Genomic DNA, 21077 nt, shown 5'->3' on the forward strand with positions numbered 1-21077 from the left:
TTCAGCTGGTAATGTTAGCTCACGATGACTCATGTCTTGACAGAGGCATTCATGGTAAATTTATTGAAGCTTTTCAGAAAAATATCAGCTAAGATGGGAATTATTGTCTGTCTGTCTGCTGACTTCACACCAGCAAGAACGTGACAGAGAGAGATGAGAGGATTCCTGGTGCTGCCTCCTCACGAGGGGCAACAGGAACCCGCCTGCAATGTATGAAAATCAAATAGTGCCATCTTCTGGGTAAAGTCACGTCACTTTTTTTTTCTTCCCCCTAACTTACTCAAATGTCAATTTAACATAATTTCTTTTTTTTTTTCTGCATGAGGTGGATTTATGTAAGACTTTGGAAAAGGAAGAGAGAGTCTCACGGTGAAACATATAATGAAAGTGAATAACAAATCGGTATGCGAATGAGAATGGATGCAATATGAAACCTAAAGAAATGCAGCTGATGGGAACATATGTGCAGTCAAGGCCGAACACGCATCTGTTTATTTACACGGTTCTCGGCCCATAAAATACACGTTTATCCTCTTAAGAAAAACTAAGACAACATTAAAAATGCTCGTTTACCTTGATGGAAGTCGGAGTCCTTTTTAATTACCAGCAAGTCCAGCGGTACTCGAGGACCAACATATTGTTGGAGCATGTGTGAAGCAACAGGCACAGAAGCCTGCTGCATGGCTATTGAGCCAATAGCCCGCTCCAGTGTTCCCAGGACGGCCGAAGCCATCTGTCAAATGAGAAAACATCAACACTGTGATATAAACAGGGATCTTTTGAATCACTTAAATCTGCCCAAGCTAGACAGAGAGTCTGTCGTACACAACTGCACGAGTATTTAGACTTTTTTTTTTCTTTCTAAGTACAAATCTTAAAGTCTGATCAGATAAAGTTTAACATTGTCAGTGCAACCCTGTTCATGTTCTGAAAGTCATGGGTTAAGTTATGTTCTATAATATGCATCCCATGAATATGTGCAGAGAATTTTTTTTTTTCCTCAAAGTGGCAGATCCACCATAAAGATGAAGAATGCAATTAAAATTTTATATACCTTCAGACGTCTCCTTTGACCTAGATTCACTTTTTTTCCAAAGAAACATATCACATCGCATCAATTTCCAATTAGATCGGTCATGTGTCACTCTTGGTAATAGAAACGGTATTTGTTATGCTTGAAATTAATAGAAGATTCGGTATTGTTGTCTGTTGAATGTACAGCTCTGAAGATGAAAATTCAAACCCCGCTGTTTAAGTTGGGTTTCAGGTGATCTGAAGGGAAATCTTATGTTGCCTCCACACCGCCCTCCAGCGGTTACAATTTGTAATTATCTCAAATTGGTGCGTGTTTATTTTAACCACTGGAGGGCAGTATATACTAATGAATAGCGAGTTGCTCAGATAAAGAAAATTTAGGAAAAGTTTAACATCATGATGAGGGTACAATCTTATGAGCTGTAAACAGAACAGAGCATTCATGAGTCTAATAGTTATTATTTCTTATTGATGTCTGTCTGCTTAAGATATTCATGTACATAAAAGAGGCGCATTAGTGTCCAGGTGGCGCCATACTGTGAGTGGCAAGTTTGAGAAAACAAAGGCAAAAGACTCCCCAAAGCGAAACAATTTTTTTTCTTCTGTTTTATATCATTAAGGAGTATTCAAATTGTTTCTAATTGTTAAATGGTGGAGTAGTAGCAGTTAATTTTAAAATGTTTTGTTACTTTTATGTGTTTAGTTCATGTTCTGGAGTTTACCAAATTAATCTTAACCTAAAATAGGAAAGGTTTTGTTAGATTTATAGCTGACAATGTTCTGTCTCTTTATAAAGTGTGAGTTGGCAGGTAAGTAGATAGGCAGAATATGATAATTGTAATTATTGTAAGAAGATTATGATGATTATCACTAGTAGTAGTAGTAGTAGTAGTAGTAGTAGTAATATTACACTTAATATTTTTTTTGTAAAACAAATTAGCACAACTAAACCTGGTCTAGCTATCATTTGTAAAGCTAAATCTTTCTGATACTTTTGGAGATTAAATAGGTCAGTCTAAGAGACATGTTGAGCACATTGACTCAATATGCAGACTTTATTTATATTTGTCAACATTACTTTACATAAAGTATATATATATATATATATATATATATATATATATATATATATATATATATATATATATATATATATATATATGAAATTACTAAACGCCAAATCTAGAAGGTATTTAATTATGAAAACCATATTACCTGGCTAGTCCTAGGGGCCATGGACTTTCCAAAGTGGTTTTGCCACTTACAATATGGCGGACGCGCTGATCTATCCCTGCCGTTTTGATGACGTCTCTTTGAGGCGACAGAAGGAGGGCGGTTTGAAAGCAAAACAGCCAACTTGTGTCAATATTCGGAAGATAGTACATATTTTTGTCACGAGGTTAAAACATATCCTTATTTTGAGCTAAAACCTTTATGCTAGAGGTTCCTAAGATGAACGCGGAGTTATTCTTGCTCTTTTTAGGCGACTTTCCTGACGCTAACGGGACGCGGTGAGGTAGTTAGCTTACTCTCTCTGCTGCATGTTGGACACCGAGCTGTCTTTAGCTTAGTGCTAAGTCCGTTTAAGGATGGCGAGTGTGCATGAAAGTTTGTATTTTAACCCCATGATGACTAACGGGGTGGTCCACGCTAACGTGTTCGGCATTAAAGACTGGGTGAGTCCATATAAAATCTCCGTGCTGGCGCTGCTGTATGAGATGACCTCTTCAAAGATCACCCTGCCGGAGAGAAGGCGGCTGAACAAGCTCATCCTGCCCCTCCAACAGGTTCAAGTCTTTATGCTGAGTCTATTCAAACTTCCTTATATTTACCCTAGTGTCGTATGTGTTGCTCACTATGTTTTTTTTAATGTAATTTCCAGGGTCCAGACCTGAGTCTTGGTCAGTTCCTGAAGACTGTGGAGGAGTGTTGTCCTAAGACCGCCTATGCAGTCAAACTCAGGTCTGCCAAACTCTGTAGTTATCCAAACAAGTCACTTACGTACTGGTCATTATTTAACTATTATAGAAAAATTAAGAATGGTCTTGATTAGCTAATAATAAAGACTAATAGTTTGTTTTGAGTCTATTCTTCAGCTGCATCTGTGTGCAGTCAGGTTCAGTTATTTATGCTAAGTTGTAAAGATAAACAATGATGATGGCCCTATTAGACACTCCTGTTGTGCAAAGAATCATCCCATGTTTAAGGTGTTGAGCTGGCAATTGTGACAATTTTTATTTCATTTTATTCTGCAGTAGCAGTTTAAAATGTAAAGAGATTTTTGGTCAGATTATTATCACTCAGTTCAAGCTGTCATACAACCACAAAACCTCTTGGTGAATAAAATCTAGTATTTGTTGAATAAGATCATGATCAGATCATCTAGTTTACAACACGATGTGAATGCACCACAGAGTTAAATGGGGTATGTGAAGTGTTATTTGACATTCAAACTAAAATCGTATTTTTTCCAGAAAAGTTGGAAAGTGCAGTGTAATCCAACAAGTAAAAATGTGTAATTTCTTAATCTGGTTTACGCAAACAATCGAAGTAAATATTAATATCCCTCAACAGAGAAATATTTCATGGTCAAAAATGATTTTTCTTTTCTTTTGCTTCTTTAATCTTTTTTGGCCAAGGATAGTAGTTACTGGGCTTTACATTATGCTGCTGTGGTGCCTTCACAACAGGTTATTGAGTAGTTTTCACTGAGTGTTTTCCAAAGATACTAGATTTAACACCACTCAGTGTAACACACTGGGTGGCGTTTTCTATTGTTCTGTTAAAATATAATTTCTTCCTTAATTCTTCTTGTATTAAAATCCCTCAACTTTAAGAACATCCTTAAATTCTGTCCATTTTAATGTAAAAATAATTACGTTTAGCAGTGAAGATAATGATTTTCTACCTGCATGTAATAAATCCTACTCCTGCACTTTAAAAAAAAACTAAAAACTTAATTTGTTTCCTAATTTTTTTTAAGTCAATGAGAAAAAACTGTAATACACTCACTCGTCCAGCAGGGGGAGACACAAGACGAGACGTCTGATTTGTCAAGCATACAGATGAATACAAATACAAACGATTAATCATGATTAATTGTAATGAATCAGTTGCAGAAATAATCGTCACCTAATTTAGTAATTGGTTAATCAAAAAATTTAATTTCCTGATGGAACAATACAGTCAGAGCAATAATTCATCCAAAACTGTTAAAATATTTGTATATATACATTTTTGGATTTAAGATTTTTTTTTTTTTTTAAAAGCATCCACTAAAGGAATGCTGTGTTATTACATTTTCGGCAACAAAATGCTTATTTTCTTATTTAAAAAGGAACTGAATTAGTTGTCTTTTCTGATATTGTATAAAAAGAACCCTAAGTGGTTGAATGAAAAATATGAAGACTGTGTACATTTTTTTACCTGATTATCGTCAGAACAATCGATTACTAAAATAATTGTTAGTTGCATCCCTGCATACACATAGTAAAAGCCATAGTAGTTTATTATAAAAGAAAATATTATTAAAACATGTAGCTCTATAGTTTGTCGATCCTCTGCGGTGTGGAAAAGGCGTTTGCAGGAAGTCGCCGAGCTTGTCTCTTCTAATCCTTGAAGGCTGCATGAGATGGCAGACGGAGAGCTGAAAGACATGGAGTACTTCTTCTCCACTCTGCCCACTCCGTTCACCGCTTTCGATTCTGAGGCTTACAAAACCAGCGTCGTAGGTACGCAAAACCTCGTGCTTTATTTTTCTCTGGAAATCCTCCGTTTCCCAATAATCTCTCTGCTCTGCAGGTCTTTTCATGAGGCACATGCTGCTGGCGTACAACAAGCTGTCTTTCAGTCAGGTGTACAAGCTGTACAAGTCCCTGCAGCACTATTATCACAGCCATTACGCCAAGCCCACGGACGGGCAGGTGTGTGTGCCCACACTGGCTGCAGATGACTCGGACATGGACCTCACCAGCACCGAGGACACCGTGGGGGACCGAGCGGACAAAGAAGAGCTGGACACCCCACTGCATGAGTCCGAACTTCGGTTAGTGATGCTGTTCTTCTCAGCCGGACGCGCGTCTCATTTTTAAAGTCTGACTTTAACCACTAGTGATCACCTTCAAGCCAAAAGTACAGTCTTGAACTACGTGCAGTTTGGCATCACTTTGATTGTTTTAGGAATTGATTATTCTGATGGTTAGTCAGATATAGAAAAAGAATGGTTTGATTTTTCATTTTGCAATTTTACAAATACATTAAAAGATGGAAATAAATAATCACTACCTTTTTTAAAGTAAGAAAATAATCATTTTGTAGCCTAAATTGCAATAACAGCATTTCTTTAGGGAATTTGAACCAGGTGAAGCTAAAATTATAATACTTGAGGAATTTTGGATAAGACGTATTTATAGACAGGGGCATTCTTATCTTAAATGTAAAATACATACAGGGTTTCCCCCAGTGTATTTTAAGCCTGGCGGGCCACCAGGCTTTACTTGTGCCCCCACCAGGCTCAACAATGCTTATTTATTTAAGTCTTTTTCTAAATGTTTTTATTTCTATGACTTTCTAGTTGGTGTTCAGGTGTTAATCTTCCAATCTTTCAATAACACATGATTATCAATTGATATTTTCACATTTCCTGTCAACTTTAAACATTTTTTAACTCAAAAACTCAACGGGCCGCTGGATGAGTGACTGCCGAGCGCCCCACCACCGGGCTTAGCGAGTTTTCTGGGGGAGTTTTCTGAGGTTTGGCTCAATTACTACATAATGTTAATGTTTGGGGGGGGTTTCCACGGATGGCCTTTTTTTGAGTCTGTATACTTCAGTTAATCGATTACTAAATTAGTTGACAGTTAATTAAATAATCTATTAATCAGCTCTACTACTACTTTGACGTTTTTAAAAGTTGACATCAGATTGTGTGTCTGTTTCAGATGTGACAACACGCCGAGCCGGGGCCCCCTCTCTCAAAAACAGGCCGAATACTTTCTTTCTAGACAGGTGAGTCTGGATGAAGTCTAAATGAAGTACTGTTTGTAATTTCGCTCGGAGGGGTCCGTGGGGCCCAAATGTGTTTTTTGCGGCGCCGAAGCGGCCCCCCTCTCACTCTGGGAACGTCCCTCCGCAGGCTTACCTTCTGAAGAACGACGAGAACAAAGCCCTGAGGCCGGCGGCGCTGCAAGAGGAGCTCAACAACATGCTGAAGTTTAACCCGGACTTTGCAGAAGCGGTGAGGCCCAGCAGAACTTTTAACTGCATCCTCAATCGTGCTTGTCGCCGTTTCCATGGTATCTCAGGGTTTTATAAAAAAATATTAACATGCGGATTAAAGCCATTTTAATTAGATACAGTAGAAAGTGTGAACTTAGAGTAATGCAGCTCTGCCCCTCCCTGACCTTATGCTGCGCACTGCCAGTCAGCTGACTGAACAAATACAGCTACTCTTTTCCCTCGCTTAGAAGAAACGCAGCTTTAAAAACTTGTGGCGGGTCGTTGTGTCACGCCGTTTTAAAAGAGAAACTTGGCAAGCAGTGCTGCCAGCTGTAAACTCGCTACAGTAGTCCAACTAATTAACAAGCTTTGATGACCTTGCTCTTCTCCCAGCGCAGGCCATGCTGTTCTGCGCTGAGAGGACATTCCCTTAAAAACTGCAGCTAAATGTAGCCGCTGTTTATTATGCAGTCTGAAGAAACTGTCAGTGAAGAGAAACCTCTTCATCCTGTGTTTTAGTTAACATTAAATTTGATATCATTCCTTCCCTCATCACCGTCCATAGTGACTCTTTCGAGATGTTTAGACGATAGGAACGACAATGACATTTAATTACCCTTTAAAATAAAGTATTTTTGTGTTTAGTTGAATTGAATTTGTGATTCATTGTTGTGAATGCGTGTAATAGACGCAAAGTCATAAATCTCTCGTTCTCCTTACAGTCTCTATAAATCAAAATGAAAACAAGAAGACGTCTTAAAAACAAATGTTCAGTGTTTCAGTGATTATGGGTCCAAAGCAACTGGAGAGGTTTTAGCCTAGAGTTAAAGGGACTCGGTGTTTCAGGTGTTTTACAGTTTGCTCCAGATGTACGATGCACAGAGTTGTTGCCACATTATTGTTTTAAATTGGATTGTGTTGGACAGTTTTGTGAAAGAGTTGTGCTTACATACTTTGAGAAGGCGTTATTTATGCTGCGAGATGCCGCAGCATAGCGGTTTTATGCTACCTGAGTGACGGTGTGTATCCTACAGCAGCTCTCTGCTCCTCCTGCTGTCAACAGCATTACCTGAACTACCTGAACAGCATGAGAGTCCAGGACATCTTCCTCTCCGCTCACAGCCTCCTGCACTACTTCGACCGCCTCATCCTGTCCAGCAACGAGGGAAAGAGCAACGGAGACGAGGGCTACGGCCGAAGCCTCCGCTACGCCGCGCTGAACCTGGCCAGCCTGCACTGCCGCTTCGGCCACTAGTGAGTGCGGAGCTGGAGGGCCGCAGTTTGAGTTTGTTTGGACAGAATGAAGAAATGTTTTCTCAGTGCTGTTTTGGTTCTTTCAGTCAGCAAGCCGACCTGGCTCTGCAGGAGGCCATCCGCATTGCCCAGGAGTCCAACGACCACGTGTGCTTACAGCATTGTCTGGTAAAACAAACAGCTTTATGCTCTGACGCCGCAGTAATGTTGCCAAGAATGTTTTGATGGTCATAAAGATTTCTCTCCCAGAGCTGGCTCTACACGCTGGAACACATGAAGGGATCGGAAAGCACGGTGTTGACTCAGGATTCGGTGAAAATGGCCGCTCATTTCTGCCTGCCGGTGAGTGCAACATGACCTTTCAGTGGAGAATCTGCTGGGTAGTTTGGCGTCGGCTGTTGTACGTGCTGTAGATTAATTTTTATGATTTTGAACCCAGACTACACTGAGAAAATGTCTGTACCAGGTTACCTTAGTAAAACAACGTGCAAGTTTGTTTTTTTTTCTCGCCGTCTGAAGTTAAATCAGACTGAACTTTTCTTGTTGTAGGTCAGCTGGAATCGCCAGAATTATTTTATGTGAGACATGAAGTTTTGATATATTTTAGTTTACTTTATCCCTGCTATAGAATGCAGATTATCAAAATGCATAATAACAGTGATCAATTATATTATATAGTAGTGAATCTTTTTTTTTTAGTTCATTTGTGTTGTTTTTTATCTCCAAAGTGTGGTGCTTTAAAAGTTTGAAAACTTATCTTGAAAATACATGAAAAGTGCTTGAATTTTACGATGGGAAAAGTGTAGAATCCCTGACAGTATTAATGGAAATGTTTTCTGACTCTTACCGTTTATTTATTTATATATTGATTGATTTTTGGTCCTTCACCCTTTATCATTTCTTTTACCTGCAATTTTCACCTCCAACCGAAAACCTTCAGTTTTAGTGAAACCCTTATGCATGGATAGAAAAAGGTCAATTTTGGTATTTCTTTCGGTCAGAACTGTTTGAACTAAAAACTGCTCGAATTCAACCAGCCCCTTATATCTCTGTGTACCTTAAAAACACCTTAAGAAAGGCATGGAGATGTTTTACTAGGTATAGTTGAGCTCTGATGCCTGCTGCTTCCATCAGTGGTGCTTTCACTGTTTCTGGATTAATGAGGCTATTTGAATTCAGCAGATTGATTATATGTATAATGAATGTCTGGAGAAGCTCCTGCGGCTAATTTATTTCTATTAGAAGGGTGATAAAGCTCTGACCTTGAGAGACTAGACTTGGTCTAGATCTAGGAAACTTGAATAAAAATATTTTTAAAAAAAGAAGCTAAAAAACGTATTTGTTTTTAATCATTTTCGACAAAATACAGTACAATATTGAGTCCTTTCAGATTGATAAAGTTGTGCTGATTTATTCTGGCTTTCAAACGTTACATTGTGGACATTAAACAGCAGGGCCGGATTTAGAAGGATGTGGGCCCCCGGTCCGGAGCCAGCTTTAGTGTCCAACACTATATGTAGTCTGTACATCAGTGGTTGTGACCTCCGCACTCCCACCAAAAGAAAAATATTGGCAACCTGGGCCAATAAAATAAAACAATTTAGTTTATTCTTCATTTTAATGGTAAACATTTTTGTTTCTCCAACTTTTTTACGGGAATTTCAGGTTGAAAATGCAGGAAATTTACTCAAAATGAAAGTAAAATCAACAACAGAACACAAAGCGATTTGAGTTTGTTCTGACCTCACTAGAATTTAAAGTAAATCAAAATTATCCTGAATGAACTCAGGATACATTTAAATGTCGCTGTAATAAAACAGGGTTGCATCCATTTGATAAAATACTCAGTACAGGTTGATGTCTAACATCTGACATTAGTGCAAGTTAGAGCTGAGATTTTCCAGCAGTTGTGAGCAATTCTAGAAAAATGATCCATGTTCCAACTTGCAGATTGCTTTGTGTGTCTGAAGCCTTTCTCTGCAGTCGGAACCTAGATTAACGTTTGCACGCTACTTTTTTCACTATTGTAACCACATGCAGTTCAGACATGTCAGAAAGTTTCTTTTAGCAGGAAAGTGCCAACACTTAAATAATGCTTCCCCACATTTGTGTTGTGTTTTGGCTGGATCTGAAGCCTTTTACATAACCTAAATTGATAAATAATTTCCTTTTAAGTTTCCCATCTGGGAGTCTCTTATATAACTGAACCAAAGCCATCGAAAACCTTTCAAGTGCAGAGGTGCGTTCTGTAAACATCCAGTGGAATCGGTTCTTCCTTTGTTTGTATTAAGTATTTATTGTGAGTAACAATCGATTCCAGTTGTTTATGTCCAGGTCACTTCCCCCACCTGAGGTCAACATCTGTCGCCAACATGTCCGACTTGTTCTCCTCTCCGCTCCAGTACCTGGGATCTCTGGACATTCAGTCGCTGGTCCAGCAGGGGGCGATGCAGGGTAAGGCTGCGCACAAGCTGATGGACGCTCTGAAGGACACGGAGATCCTGCACTGGAAGCACAGCCTGTCGGAGCTGATCGAGATCAGCCTGGCTCAGACCACGTCCATATGGAGGATGTACGGCAAGAGGTGAGGGTCTTCGCTACGCGGCGCCACACACACACACGCTCTTCAGTATTTGCTAAACTAAAACAGTGTTTACAGTTCTGGTTTTCATGGACGTGAATCTCCACCACTTTCGGTCTTTTAGTGATTCATTGTTCTTTTTCTGGTGGCGAATGATCATCAAACCAAAAACTTCAACGATTTAAAGAAACAGTAATTCAACGCACAGATTTGGATTCTACATGCATTTCCCTTATTCCATATCCAAATGATACATACTGGCTCTAATATTTACATAACCATAAAGTTCAAACCCAGTTGTTTGAAAAACTCAGTACAGATGTTTGTTTTAAGATCAGTCCATCCACCCATGATTTTAAACACCAATGATGAGCTACTGTATACTATTCAAAAGCAAACAAGCATATAAATTATTTTAAAGCTGCAGAATGAAACTTTTATAAAAATTTATATTTTTTCATATTTATTAAAACTGTCACTATTTCGTGACAGTGTAATATGAAACAGATCGTTTGTGGAAAAAAAAGCTTCTTTGGTTTCTCCTTGCGGTCCTACTGGCATCTGCAGAAATACACCGCCTGATCAGAAACAGTCAATCTGCTAATAAATAAATCTGTCAGTCATCCTCATGTACATGCTGCTCACACTCCCCTAATACAGCTGGTTCATAAATAGATATCTGTGGTGAATGTTCAAGCTAATTAGCAGTTTTTTAGGAAAGGTAAATTGTGTCTTTGCCATTAGCTCATTGAGCAGTGTGTTCACAAATGTGATTGACAGCACTAAGACCCTCCTCCTGACTCCGATTGGTTGTTTCTGACCGGCAGCGGTGCATTTCTGCAGATGGCGAAAGGTGGAGGAGATCAATATTTCCACAGATTGTCTGTCTCACAGCTCACTGCCACAACATGGTGACAGTTTGAACAAATGCATAAAAACAAAAACCATGCTGTTTATCAGCGCTACATGCTGCTGCTTTAGTGTGACCTCCGTTACGTCCCGCAGCACCATGGCTCTGCAGCAGGCCCAGCTCCTTCTCAACATGAGCAGCCTGGAACCGGTGAACTTCGGGGTCCATCAGAACAACACGGAGGCGTTCGCTGTGGCTCTGTGCCACCTGGCCGAGTTGCACGCCGAACAGGTAACGCTGCTGCCCCTGCTCTCTGTCCCGACTCTCACGGGGAAGCTGCGTTTTCATCTCACTGTAAACATACTGTAGGTAGTGAATGTTAAACAGCCGTACTTTGCAGCGTGTGGACGGACTGTAAACACTGGACTGCGTCTCTGTCTCGTTTTCGATGCAGGGGTTGTACAGTGCAACTGCAGAGATTTTTCAGCATCTGAAGGAACAGTTTCCTCCTCACACGCAACATTCAAAGGTATTTTTCTTTTTGCTCTAATACATTAGCTCACAACCTGGCAGATGTGTATTTAATTTACCTCAAATACTTACTTACTTACATATTATATGTTTAATTGTCCAATCTAAGATCCTTTAACTTTCGTATTCCTCCTATCTTCAGCTCTGGATGCTTTGCAATCTGAAAATCCAGTTTGAGAGACACATGAACAACAGGAAGTACCATTTAGCGGAGCCGCTTGTAAAGGCCATGTCTGCTTTAAACAAAACAGAGGGACTGTACAGGTAATGCCAAAGCACACACAACAGTGCTACTTCAGTCCCTCTAGGAAGGACGTCTGGTGTCATTAAGCTATTACTTCAAATACACACACTAATCGCAAATTTTGCATGGACTTAACATTTTCACAAGTCATTGCCATTTTTTCTGTGCTTCCTTCTTTTCTGACCAATCACTGCAACTCAGCTGAATCTTGACCAATCCCCGTCGACTTCTTGTTTCACAGCGTCTCTTGAACTCCAATCTTTCAAGAGATTTTTGTTTCCTTAGAATCATTTTTTGAGATTTTCTGTAGGATTTGTGTATATATACTATACGGTGTATAGTATATGCTAACTTGAATGGCGTTCTTATTTTGCACTTCTCAGGACATGATGTATTAAGGGCGCCATTTCATGAAGGTGCTTGAATATTTTATTTGCACTTTAAATACAAACTATGTTAAAATCCTGTCTTTTTTTTTTTTTTTTTTTTGACAGGTTATGTGCCGCAATTGCAACCATAGTGATGGTCAAAGCATAGAGGAGGACAAATGTTGTTAAAAATTGGAAATTATTTCAATTTATTTGTTAAAACCCTTCGTTAAAAAAGTTAACAAAGGGTTAAACTCCAGTTAAAAATAAATCAAACGATAGATGATGAGCGCTAGCGCCGTTACTGAAATATGATTATGAATGTAATTTCATGCAACTGTTTATGTCCATGACTTATCACATGAACAACCTTTATCAAAGCAGGATTTTAATTTCTTATTTTTATTTAACAGTTGCATTGCTACCTTATATTTTTTCGGCATAAGCAGAATCTAGGTAAAGATTTGCGCACATTTGTTATGGAAACGTAGCTGGTAATTGTAGGCCGTTACTATCACAACACACCATTACACCATCCTGGAGAGATTGTTCTCTTTGCTTCGGTGTTTAGAGTTTATTTATTGGCAGGAAAGCCCAAGTTCTGAAGGCCCTGAACCGCAGCACCGAGGCCTACAGCATCCTACAGCAGCTGCAGGTTCACTGCGAGAAGACCAAGTGCACGGAGATCATCATCAGGTTCGGCTCTTATGTTGTTCTTGCACACCTTCTCGTTGCAATGATCTGCAGCGTGAAGAAGAAAAAGCACCAAACTTTACTCCGGCAAGTCGGATTTTAACTGTCGCCTGCCTCCCGCGTGCTGCCTGCGCCCTCCAGAGTGATGCTGTCCACCGCCGAGCTCCACTGGGAGTCGTCCAGCTTCTCCACGGCTCTTCCTCTCCTCCTGCAGGCCTTGGCTCTGGCCAGGCAGCACCACCTGCAGTCCCTGGCCTCAGAGGGCGTCCTTCATCTGGCCTTCACTCAGGTCAGCCACAACAAGAAAGCCTGTTGCTGTGTCCGTCCATCAGCAGCTTCCACGCAGCGTGGGAGGTGTTACTGCTGGCTGAAAGCTGCCATGCATTGGCTCACAACCGAAGCAGATTGGTTTGCAAGATTTCAAGCTCCACAGTGAATGTTTTCGAATGTTTCCAGAACTCGCTGGCGTGATTACAAGCTTTATACGCATGTAGAATAAATCTGCTTGGAAAATATAGAACAGAAAAGTGTCAAGTTGATGTATAAAATAAATAGGGAGACATTCGGTCATTCTGTATTTAGTTTACAGACTTGATGGCTGATTGGGCATTTACTAAAATAAACCTGTAAGAGTAAATCAAATCTACACAAGCAGAAAAGCTAAAAATTGTTCATAGATGAGTGCTCAAAAAATGTCTAAATATTCAAATACCAGTGGTGGGCATCACTAGCTAAAACATTAGTTGTACTAACCATAAGGCTCTAATCATAAAGATTAATTCAGCACCATTTTGTGCTTTAAACTGTTAAATAAAAAACTTGGAAGAAAAACAAAAGATTTGCTAAAGCGCATTTTTAGCAAATCACGGTAATTAAGAGGAAGATAGTTCTAAAGCGCTAACTTCACTTCAAATGATATCTACTCTTGAAAGACTACAACACTCAAGCACCAATTTAATAGGGGCCTGCCATGCAATGCATAGGGATTACATCCCTATGCATTGCATGACAGGCCCCTATTGTTCTACACCTCAAAATAACTGCCGCTTCCTACTACCGTTAATGTGGCTCGTACCGCTGCGTGGCCCCTCACAATATATATATCAAAACGTGCGGCTCAATCCCGTGAGGGGAGATATTACTTTTGTTGGCATTTCGAGTAACTGTGGCAAAATAATTAACAAAAAACGAGCCAAATTTAACTCAAAACAAAAGTCTAACTGACACAAAACAGTGTCAGTTAGACTCAAAATAGACAGAATTTAGTCTGCCTCTCTGAGCTGCTCTTTAGAACCACAGTGATGGCAGAACGTCAGAACTACAGACATGGTGGAACAACTGCTATAAACTCATCGCATCTCTGAATGGTGCTGTTTATGTTATATCTTATATACATATCATCAAATGGTGGCAAAAGCAACAAAAATCTAGTGTGCTCTGGACTTAAGATGGAGTACATGAACACATATTCATGACATACTTTGATTAAACTAATTTATCTCCAGTGTGATTCCAGTACCAAAAAATTAACTTTATACCAGGTGAGTCTCTCTAACCCGAGAATGTGAACCTGTACTGGGCTGATTCTGTGCCTTCAAATCATTTTAACAATACTCCTGGAAAAGATTCATAACTTATAACTATGAAACAGGAACAGGTCTGAAAAACAGCGTGTGTGCTACACTCAAGAGAGAGATTCATTTGATGCATCAAAGAGTGATGTCATCACTGCTGATGTCATTGTTACCAGTAGAACTGAACATTCTACTGATGCATTAACATCAAACACGTTTTGAGCGTCAAGCGAGTCTGGTTTATATTCAAAGTCTATGTGAAGCGTTGGATGCGCTAGATTTGTCAAACGGTTCAAATCGCGCCGCGCTAGAGACTTGAAGCGCGATGCAACGGCCCTCGACGCGCCTCCACATAGACTTTGAATGCAAACCAGCTGCGCCTGACACTCAAAACACATTTGGTGTGAACGCACCATTATATGTCCAGTGTCACATTAGGTCAGTGCTTCTCAATTCCAGTCCTTAAACCCCCTGCTCTGCATGTTTTAGGTGTGTCTCTGTTTCAGAACAGCTGTTCCAGAACAGCATGACCTCTTCTGCAGTCATCAAGTACTGCAGTAGCATGTTAATCACCCACAGATTCAATCCAGGTGTGTGGCAGAAGGGGAACACCTAAAACATGCAGGGCAGGGGGGCCTGAGGACCGGAATTGAGAAACACTGCATTAGTTCCATCATATTAGGACCAGGCTTTGGTCCTAATATGATGGACTCATTGGTTTGGGTCAGGGGTAACATTTAGAGGTAAGATGCTAATTAAGTTTTAGATAGGGTTAGGGTTAGGAATAGACTAATATTGTTTGGGGTTAGGGAAAATGTGTGGATTAGGCAAAATCACAGCTACTAAAATGAAGGAAATCAATGCAAAGTTCTAATATGGGTCGAAATAGTTTTGACAAACCTGTACAGCATTTTGTTTTCTAAATCATTATAAACAATGATGATATAATATTAGGGTGTTTTTCTGCCAATTGTGTAGCTGCAGTACACTAGTAGTCTAATGTGTTGAATGTGCTGAGACACATTCAACACATTAGAAACCAATCAGAACCAAAGGTTTGCCTTTTGGTTCTGATTGGATGTTTCTGGACAGTAGCAGAGCTAGATGCATTTTCGCAGATTCTCTGTTTCATATTCTACTGTCAGACACTTTTAACAAATATTCATCCATCATCTAACACACTTATTCTTGCACACACACATTCACACCTTAGGACAATTTAGAGAGATCAATTAATCAAGCAATTAATGCCGAGTGTTAGCAAAACCTAGGTTTGGATAGTGACCTAGGTTAGTGCCACCTGGGTGTGGGTCGGCGTAAAGGCCGAGCCGGGCATAGATTGGCCTTCACGCCAACGCCAACATGAAGCCCCTTCATGCAACCAGTGGAGGTTGGTCGCATGGACGTATGTCTTTCCTCGGACCTCCATGTTTGTGTGGAGGTTTGGCTTTGCGTGGACTCCTCTGATTGCAACCTGGGTGTGGGTCGGTGCAACGGCCAAGCCAGACTATGCATGGAGACCCCTGGTTGATTGGAGGTCTGTATTTCGTTAGACCTCCCTGATAGATTGGAGGTCTGTCTTTCCTCGTACCTCCCTGATAGATTGGAGGTCTGTCTTTCCTCGTACCTCCCTGGTTGATTGGAGGTCTGTCTTTCCTCATACCTCCCTGGTTGATTGGAGGTCTGTCTTTCCTCATACCTCCCTGATAGATTGGAGGTCTGTCTTTCCTCGTACCTCCCTGGTTGATTGGAGGTCTGTCTTTCCTCATACCTCCCTGATAGATTGGAGGTCTGTCTTTCCTCGTACCTCCCTGGTTGATTGGAGGTCTGTCTTTCCTCGTACCTCCCTGGTTGATTGGAGGTCTGTCTTTCCTCGTACCTCCCTGATTGATTGGAGGTCTGTCTTTCCTCGTACCTCCCTGATTGATTGGAGGTCTGTCTTTCCTCGTACCTCCCTGATTGATTGGAGGTCTGTCTTTCCTCGTACCTCACTGATTGATTGGAGGTCTGTCTTTCCTCGTACCTCCCTGGTTGATTGGAGGTCTGTCTTTCCTCGTACCTCCCTGATAGATTGGAGGTCTGTCTTTCCTCGTACCTCACTGATTGATTGGAGGTCTGTCTTTCCTTGGACTCCTCTGGTCGTAGGGAGCCTTCTATTTGCAGGGGGACCTCTGGTTGGGTGGAGACTCTAGGACGGTTGTTTTCCAGAGCAAGTTTTAACTTCACCTTCAGGTCTGCAACCTGACCCTGCAGAGATTTCACCGTTTCCTCCTGTGCTTTGAATTTGGAAGCTTGCTCAGTGTGACTTTTGAGCTGCTCCTCGTATTTAAGTCTCACTCTGTACTCTTCTACCATGACTTCTATCAGACCTTTGTTGCGGGAGGCGTATTTTTCAGCCTCCCTCTTGAAGTACTCCAGCTGTTGAAGGATGCTCTTGTCGGCTGTAACTTTGGTAGAGCAAGAAACCTTTGATGCAGCTTTAATCTCTGGCACGTTTCTTTCATGTTCACGTTTGACTCGCAGGTGATGTTCTTTTACTACCATGTTTTGCAGTTTCTCAATCTCCTCCTGCTGTGATTTGACTTCAGCCTGATATGCAATCCTTCGGTCTCTTTCCTCATGGAGATCAAAAGTTATACTCTGCAACTCTTTTTTAAGATCGTCTACCTGCTTTGTGAGATCGATGACGTGTTGGCTTGTTTCTTCCACAACTTCCACTGAGGGGGTGATCTCGAAGCCAGCAGAGGGAGTTGTTTCCTGCTTGACTTCCAATGATGTTGGACTCTCAAAGTTGCCAGAAGGACCTGATTCCCCCTGGATCTCTACTGATTCATCTTCCGGCTTAATGGGGCTGTCGCTGTCATCTTCAAAAGAAATGACTGCGTCGTAGTCGACTTGGATGTTGAGGTCCATCATGTCGACCCATGAAAGCTCAGCTGGAAAAGCTTCATGTTCACAAACAATCTGTTGTTGCTTCATGTCTATATTGTGGTAAATTCTTGCTTCTCTGAAAGGCATGTAATATCTGGAATCGATATCCCGCTTGTTTCAATTAATTTCGAACGTGCTCTGAAGAGTGATCTGTCGCGATAGAACTGTGGAACAGGTCTGAGAAAACTCTGTCTGCGAGCTACATTCAAGAGAGAGACTCCTTTGTGGTATCATAGAGTGACGTCATAACCGCTGATGTCATTGATACCATTGGAATTGAACATTCTATCAACCTTTTTCCTGGGAGGCTTACTGGGGAAACGATTAAGGGTGTTACTTCCGTCGCCCACCAGAAGTAGAAGTATTTCATTGTAATTTGGAGGGTTTTTGGCTAATCTATATTCATGATAGAAGTTACATCTCTGTTTTCAGTTATTGTACAATATTTAGTAAACTTGTTTATGGACACCGTCTGCTATCAGAGAGCTATTCAGTACAGAGGGTTGTAATTATGAGCTTAATCACGGGGAGCAACAGTGACACCGCGTTAAGTTTTGTAACGGAATTTCAAAATAAAAGCCTAAATATTCCTCTCAGGGTAGTGCTAACTAATATTTACTATCTTTTTTCTCTCAGGTTATTGCACTGCCCTGCTGCACAAGACAGTAAATTAACCTTAGCACAAATCTTTGCATTTTATTGCCCCCATTAGCATTAGCCTTTTCCCTAAAAGAAGCTTTTAGCTATTTTTATTATTTATTAGCCATGCTTAATACACTGAATGGAGTGATGCTCCACATGCTACTGACAGCATTTTGGCTAATGTTAGCAGTTTGGCTCATTTTAACTTGTACACTAATTTCAACATACTGAATGGCATAAGTCCATGTTACTCAACATGTTTGTCAATCTCCACATGCTATTGAGTACATTGTAGCTTACTTTAGCATTGATGCTAATTTGTAGCATCAGAACGCCCACGAAGTGTGCCAACCGACAGGCACACTTTGGCAGGCTCCGTTAAAATTTCTTCAGAAATGTTCTAGTTTTAACATTATAATTTACATTTTCTGTAATGCCCTCTGATGTTGTGTTTATGTTTACGCCTTGTTTTCTACGATTTATTTTTGTTCCTGTACGTCTCATGTTTTAACTAAAGTTATTGGGGGGGAAACAAAGGAGATGAAGCAGATCTGCTCTTCATCTACTTCAAAATAAGAGCATGGATATCGATGTCGATAAGTAAAACGGCAGCACAGATTCGGCTGAAAGTTTACAAAACATTTAAGTAAATTAGCGCTTTAGAATATATTCAGGAAAGCGAATAAAGGGGAAGCTAAGCTAAACATTTTCAGTTAGCTAAAGCGCTGAGCGAAAAATTAGCTTGGCTGTTAGCAGGTTAGCGGAAGTGTGCCCACCACTGCCAAGTACTAAAAGAAAACATCAATTGGACTAAAGATGATGTACAACTGAAATAATCTGTGACTCCTCTATTCCCATGACCATATCAGGTGATTGTATTTGTTCCTCCTCCAGCTGATGCTGGGCATCCCTGGGCAGGCTCTGACTGTTCTCCATGAAGCCATGGAGCCCATCCTCGCCCACGGAGCTGTCATCGACAAAGGCCGCGCCATGCTGCTGGCAGCTCGCTGTCACATGGCTGTAGCTGGCTTCAGGCTGAAAGAACAGGGCCATCTAGGTGACCTTTAACCCCCTGAATCTGATCAAGCCACGTGGAAGATCTTACATCTGACTCTTTGCTTCTTCTTCTTCGTCTTCTCGTCTCCTGGCAGGTCAGCATTCGGCAGCTTTGGCTGTTGACGGTCTCAACGAGGCCGAGTCTTATTTCTCCAGGCTCAGCTGTAAGGAGCGCCTCCGGGACGTCCACTACCTCCAGGCGCAGCTCCACCGCTCGCTGGGACAGACGGCGCAGAGCAACAAAAGCGCCGTGAACTTTAGGCTGCTGGACCAGGAGCTGCAGTCCCCAGCCCCACCGGTCTTCATGCAGCTCTGACAGAGCGCTCCCCTCGCAGCGTCATCAGACTGGTTGCATTACGACACGTACAGTACCGCGGCTCACCACTAGGTGGGGGTGAAGCCCTGTCCTGATTTGTCTCGGCACTAAGACGCAGCAAAAAGACCACAGTCTCACCAAGTATTTTTGGTCTAGTTTCTAGTATAAATATCTTAGTTCACTTGAAATGAGAACTAAATTACAAATAACTTTTAGAAAGAGCAACTTGTTTTAAGTCAGTAATCCCTAAATATTGGTAAAAAATTTTTAAAAAGTACTATTTTAACAGGCAGATTTCACTTTTAATGACACTTTATCCACATTATAAGCAAAATAATACAAGTTGGGCTAGTACGTTCTTATCAATATTAAGGAATTATTGACTTAAAACAAGCTCCTACATCTTGCCAAATCGTTACTAGTTAGCTTCATCTTTTTCCAAGTGTACAAAGATATTGTGAACTGAAACTATACCAAAAATATTGTATAAGATTTTGTGTATTTGGAGTGAACATCTCATTTCTTAATCGTTTCAGTTTGAATAGGAGGTTGTCGAGGAACTTGCAGCTCAAAATGTTAGTTATATTTCAGCAAAACAGAGACAGGAGTCATGAATAAAGAGACGTAAGCGAGAGTCTGTACTTTGTGTCTTGATTTGTGTGGCACGGTTCCGGTTTGAGTGATGAATCATGTGCAGCCGGCCGGGTTGCTACCTGGAGGAAGAAGGTGTTTGAAGTTCATCGGGAACAGTCACGGACTCGCTCAATCCTCCTCCGTGTTTTGATGAGCGAGGGACGCAGGGCGAATGTGTTTCAGGAGCCTGGCCGATTTATTTCTGTCTCCAGAATACCGAGGAAGCCGTGATGTGATGCTACAGCTCGGACCTGTATTAATCTTTACTTTGACTGTTTTGTTATGGATATTTCAGCTGAAGTTTCTTAATCTCCATCCTCAACGCCCTGGTTTGTTCTCTTGAATTGTCTAAAATGTGTTGGCTTCGCTTAGGCCTGTCGCGATAAACGATAAATTGATTAATCGTACGATAAATTAAAACTATCGACGTCATTTCAATTATCGGCATTATCGTCTCTTCCGGCCTTTTTCTCTTTCTGTTGATGACACCGAATGAAAAAAGGCTCAACTCCGGTGCTCTCCACTGACCCCCCCTTCCTCATTTCCTTAGTGTAATGCCCAGCGCACACTACAGGATCTTAGATCTGTCGGCCGATTGTCGGCCCATTTTCAAAACCTGACAGATCACACATTAGTCGACAGAAATCCTAGGTATAACGGTTCGATCGGGTTCGTTCCTGCCATGTGGTGTCCAACAATGGGCACAAAATAATGGCTACAAGTCCAGTTAACTAATTATAAAACCAGGCATTAATCAATGCTTTACTACAATCTACCTGCAATGCATGTGGCTAGTGTCAGCGTAAAGTCCTGACTGAATGAAAATCATTATAACCCATTTACGTCACATTAACGAAGAACAGCTGAAAAGTTACCGGGTTTATCAACTGCAATTTCGCTCCAACTCCTCCCCTTGTCATTTCTATATTCTTTGCATGTTGAATAAACATTAATGTTGTTTCCAGTATCATCTCCGATGTCCGCTGGACTTCGGGTTGCGCCGTGTCAGCTGTTTGGGATTCCCCGACGTAATTTCCCCTCACAAAGCATGAAGGAGAATCCGCGCTTTCTGATTGGCTGCCTGTCACATTCAACAGGCTGCGTTAAAGCGCCCAGTCGGGGAAAATCCCTGATTTAGATCGGAGCGGCAAC

At 41.0% G+C, this 21077-nt stretch overlaps 1 protein-coding gene across 1 annotated transcript; it reads left to right on the forward strand.

Annotated features, from left to right (window-relative positions):
• Nucleotides 1–2335: 2335 nt before the first annotated feature.
• anapc5 (anaphase promoting complex subunit 5) lies at nt 2336–19926 on the forward strand. The gene is made up of 17 exons (XM_032579127.1): nt 2336–2822; nt 2918–2997; nt 4657–4766; nt 4837–5080; nt 5976–6042; nt 6170–6271; nt 7316–7506; nt 7593–7674; nt 7756–7848; nt 9909–10090; nt 11093–11228; nt 11392–11466; nt 11611–11732; nt 12669–12776; nt 12915–13062; nt 18815–18977; nt 19072–19926. Exons 1-17 carry the CDS (start codon nt 2625–2627, stop codon nt 19290–19292), a joined length of 2322 nt encoding a protein of 773 aa, XP_032435018.1. The 5' UTR covers nt 2336–2624; the 3' UTR covers nt 19293–19926.
• Nucleotides 19927–21077: the final 1151 nt, after the last annotated feature.

Source organism: Xiphophorus hellerii, chromosome 12, assembly GCF_003331165.1.
Source record: "Xiphophorus hellerii strain 12219 chromosome 12, Xiphophorus_hellerii-4.1, whole genome shotgun sequence".
Lineage (NCBI taxonomy): Eukaryota > Metazoa > Chordata > Actinopteri > Cyprinodontiformes > Poeciliidae > Xiphophorus > Xiphophorus hellerii.

What these genes read in the sequence shown, in the direction of transcription:
- anapc5 (XM_032579127.1), top strand. Translation starts at nt 2,625, where the DNA reads ATGGCGAGTGTGCATGAAAGTTTGTATTTTAACCCCATGATGACTAAC. An exon ending in GCCTATGCAGTCAAACTCAG is followed by an intron (nt 2,998 to 4,656) that starts GTCTGCCAAACT and finishes TAATCCTTGAAG; the next exon opens with GCTGCATGAGATGGCAGACG. An exon ending in TGCACGGAGATCATCATCAG is followed by an intron (nt 12,777 to 12,914) that starts GTTCGGCTCTTA and finishes TGCGCCCTCCAG; the next exon opens with AGTGATGCTGTCCACCGCCG.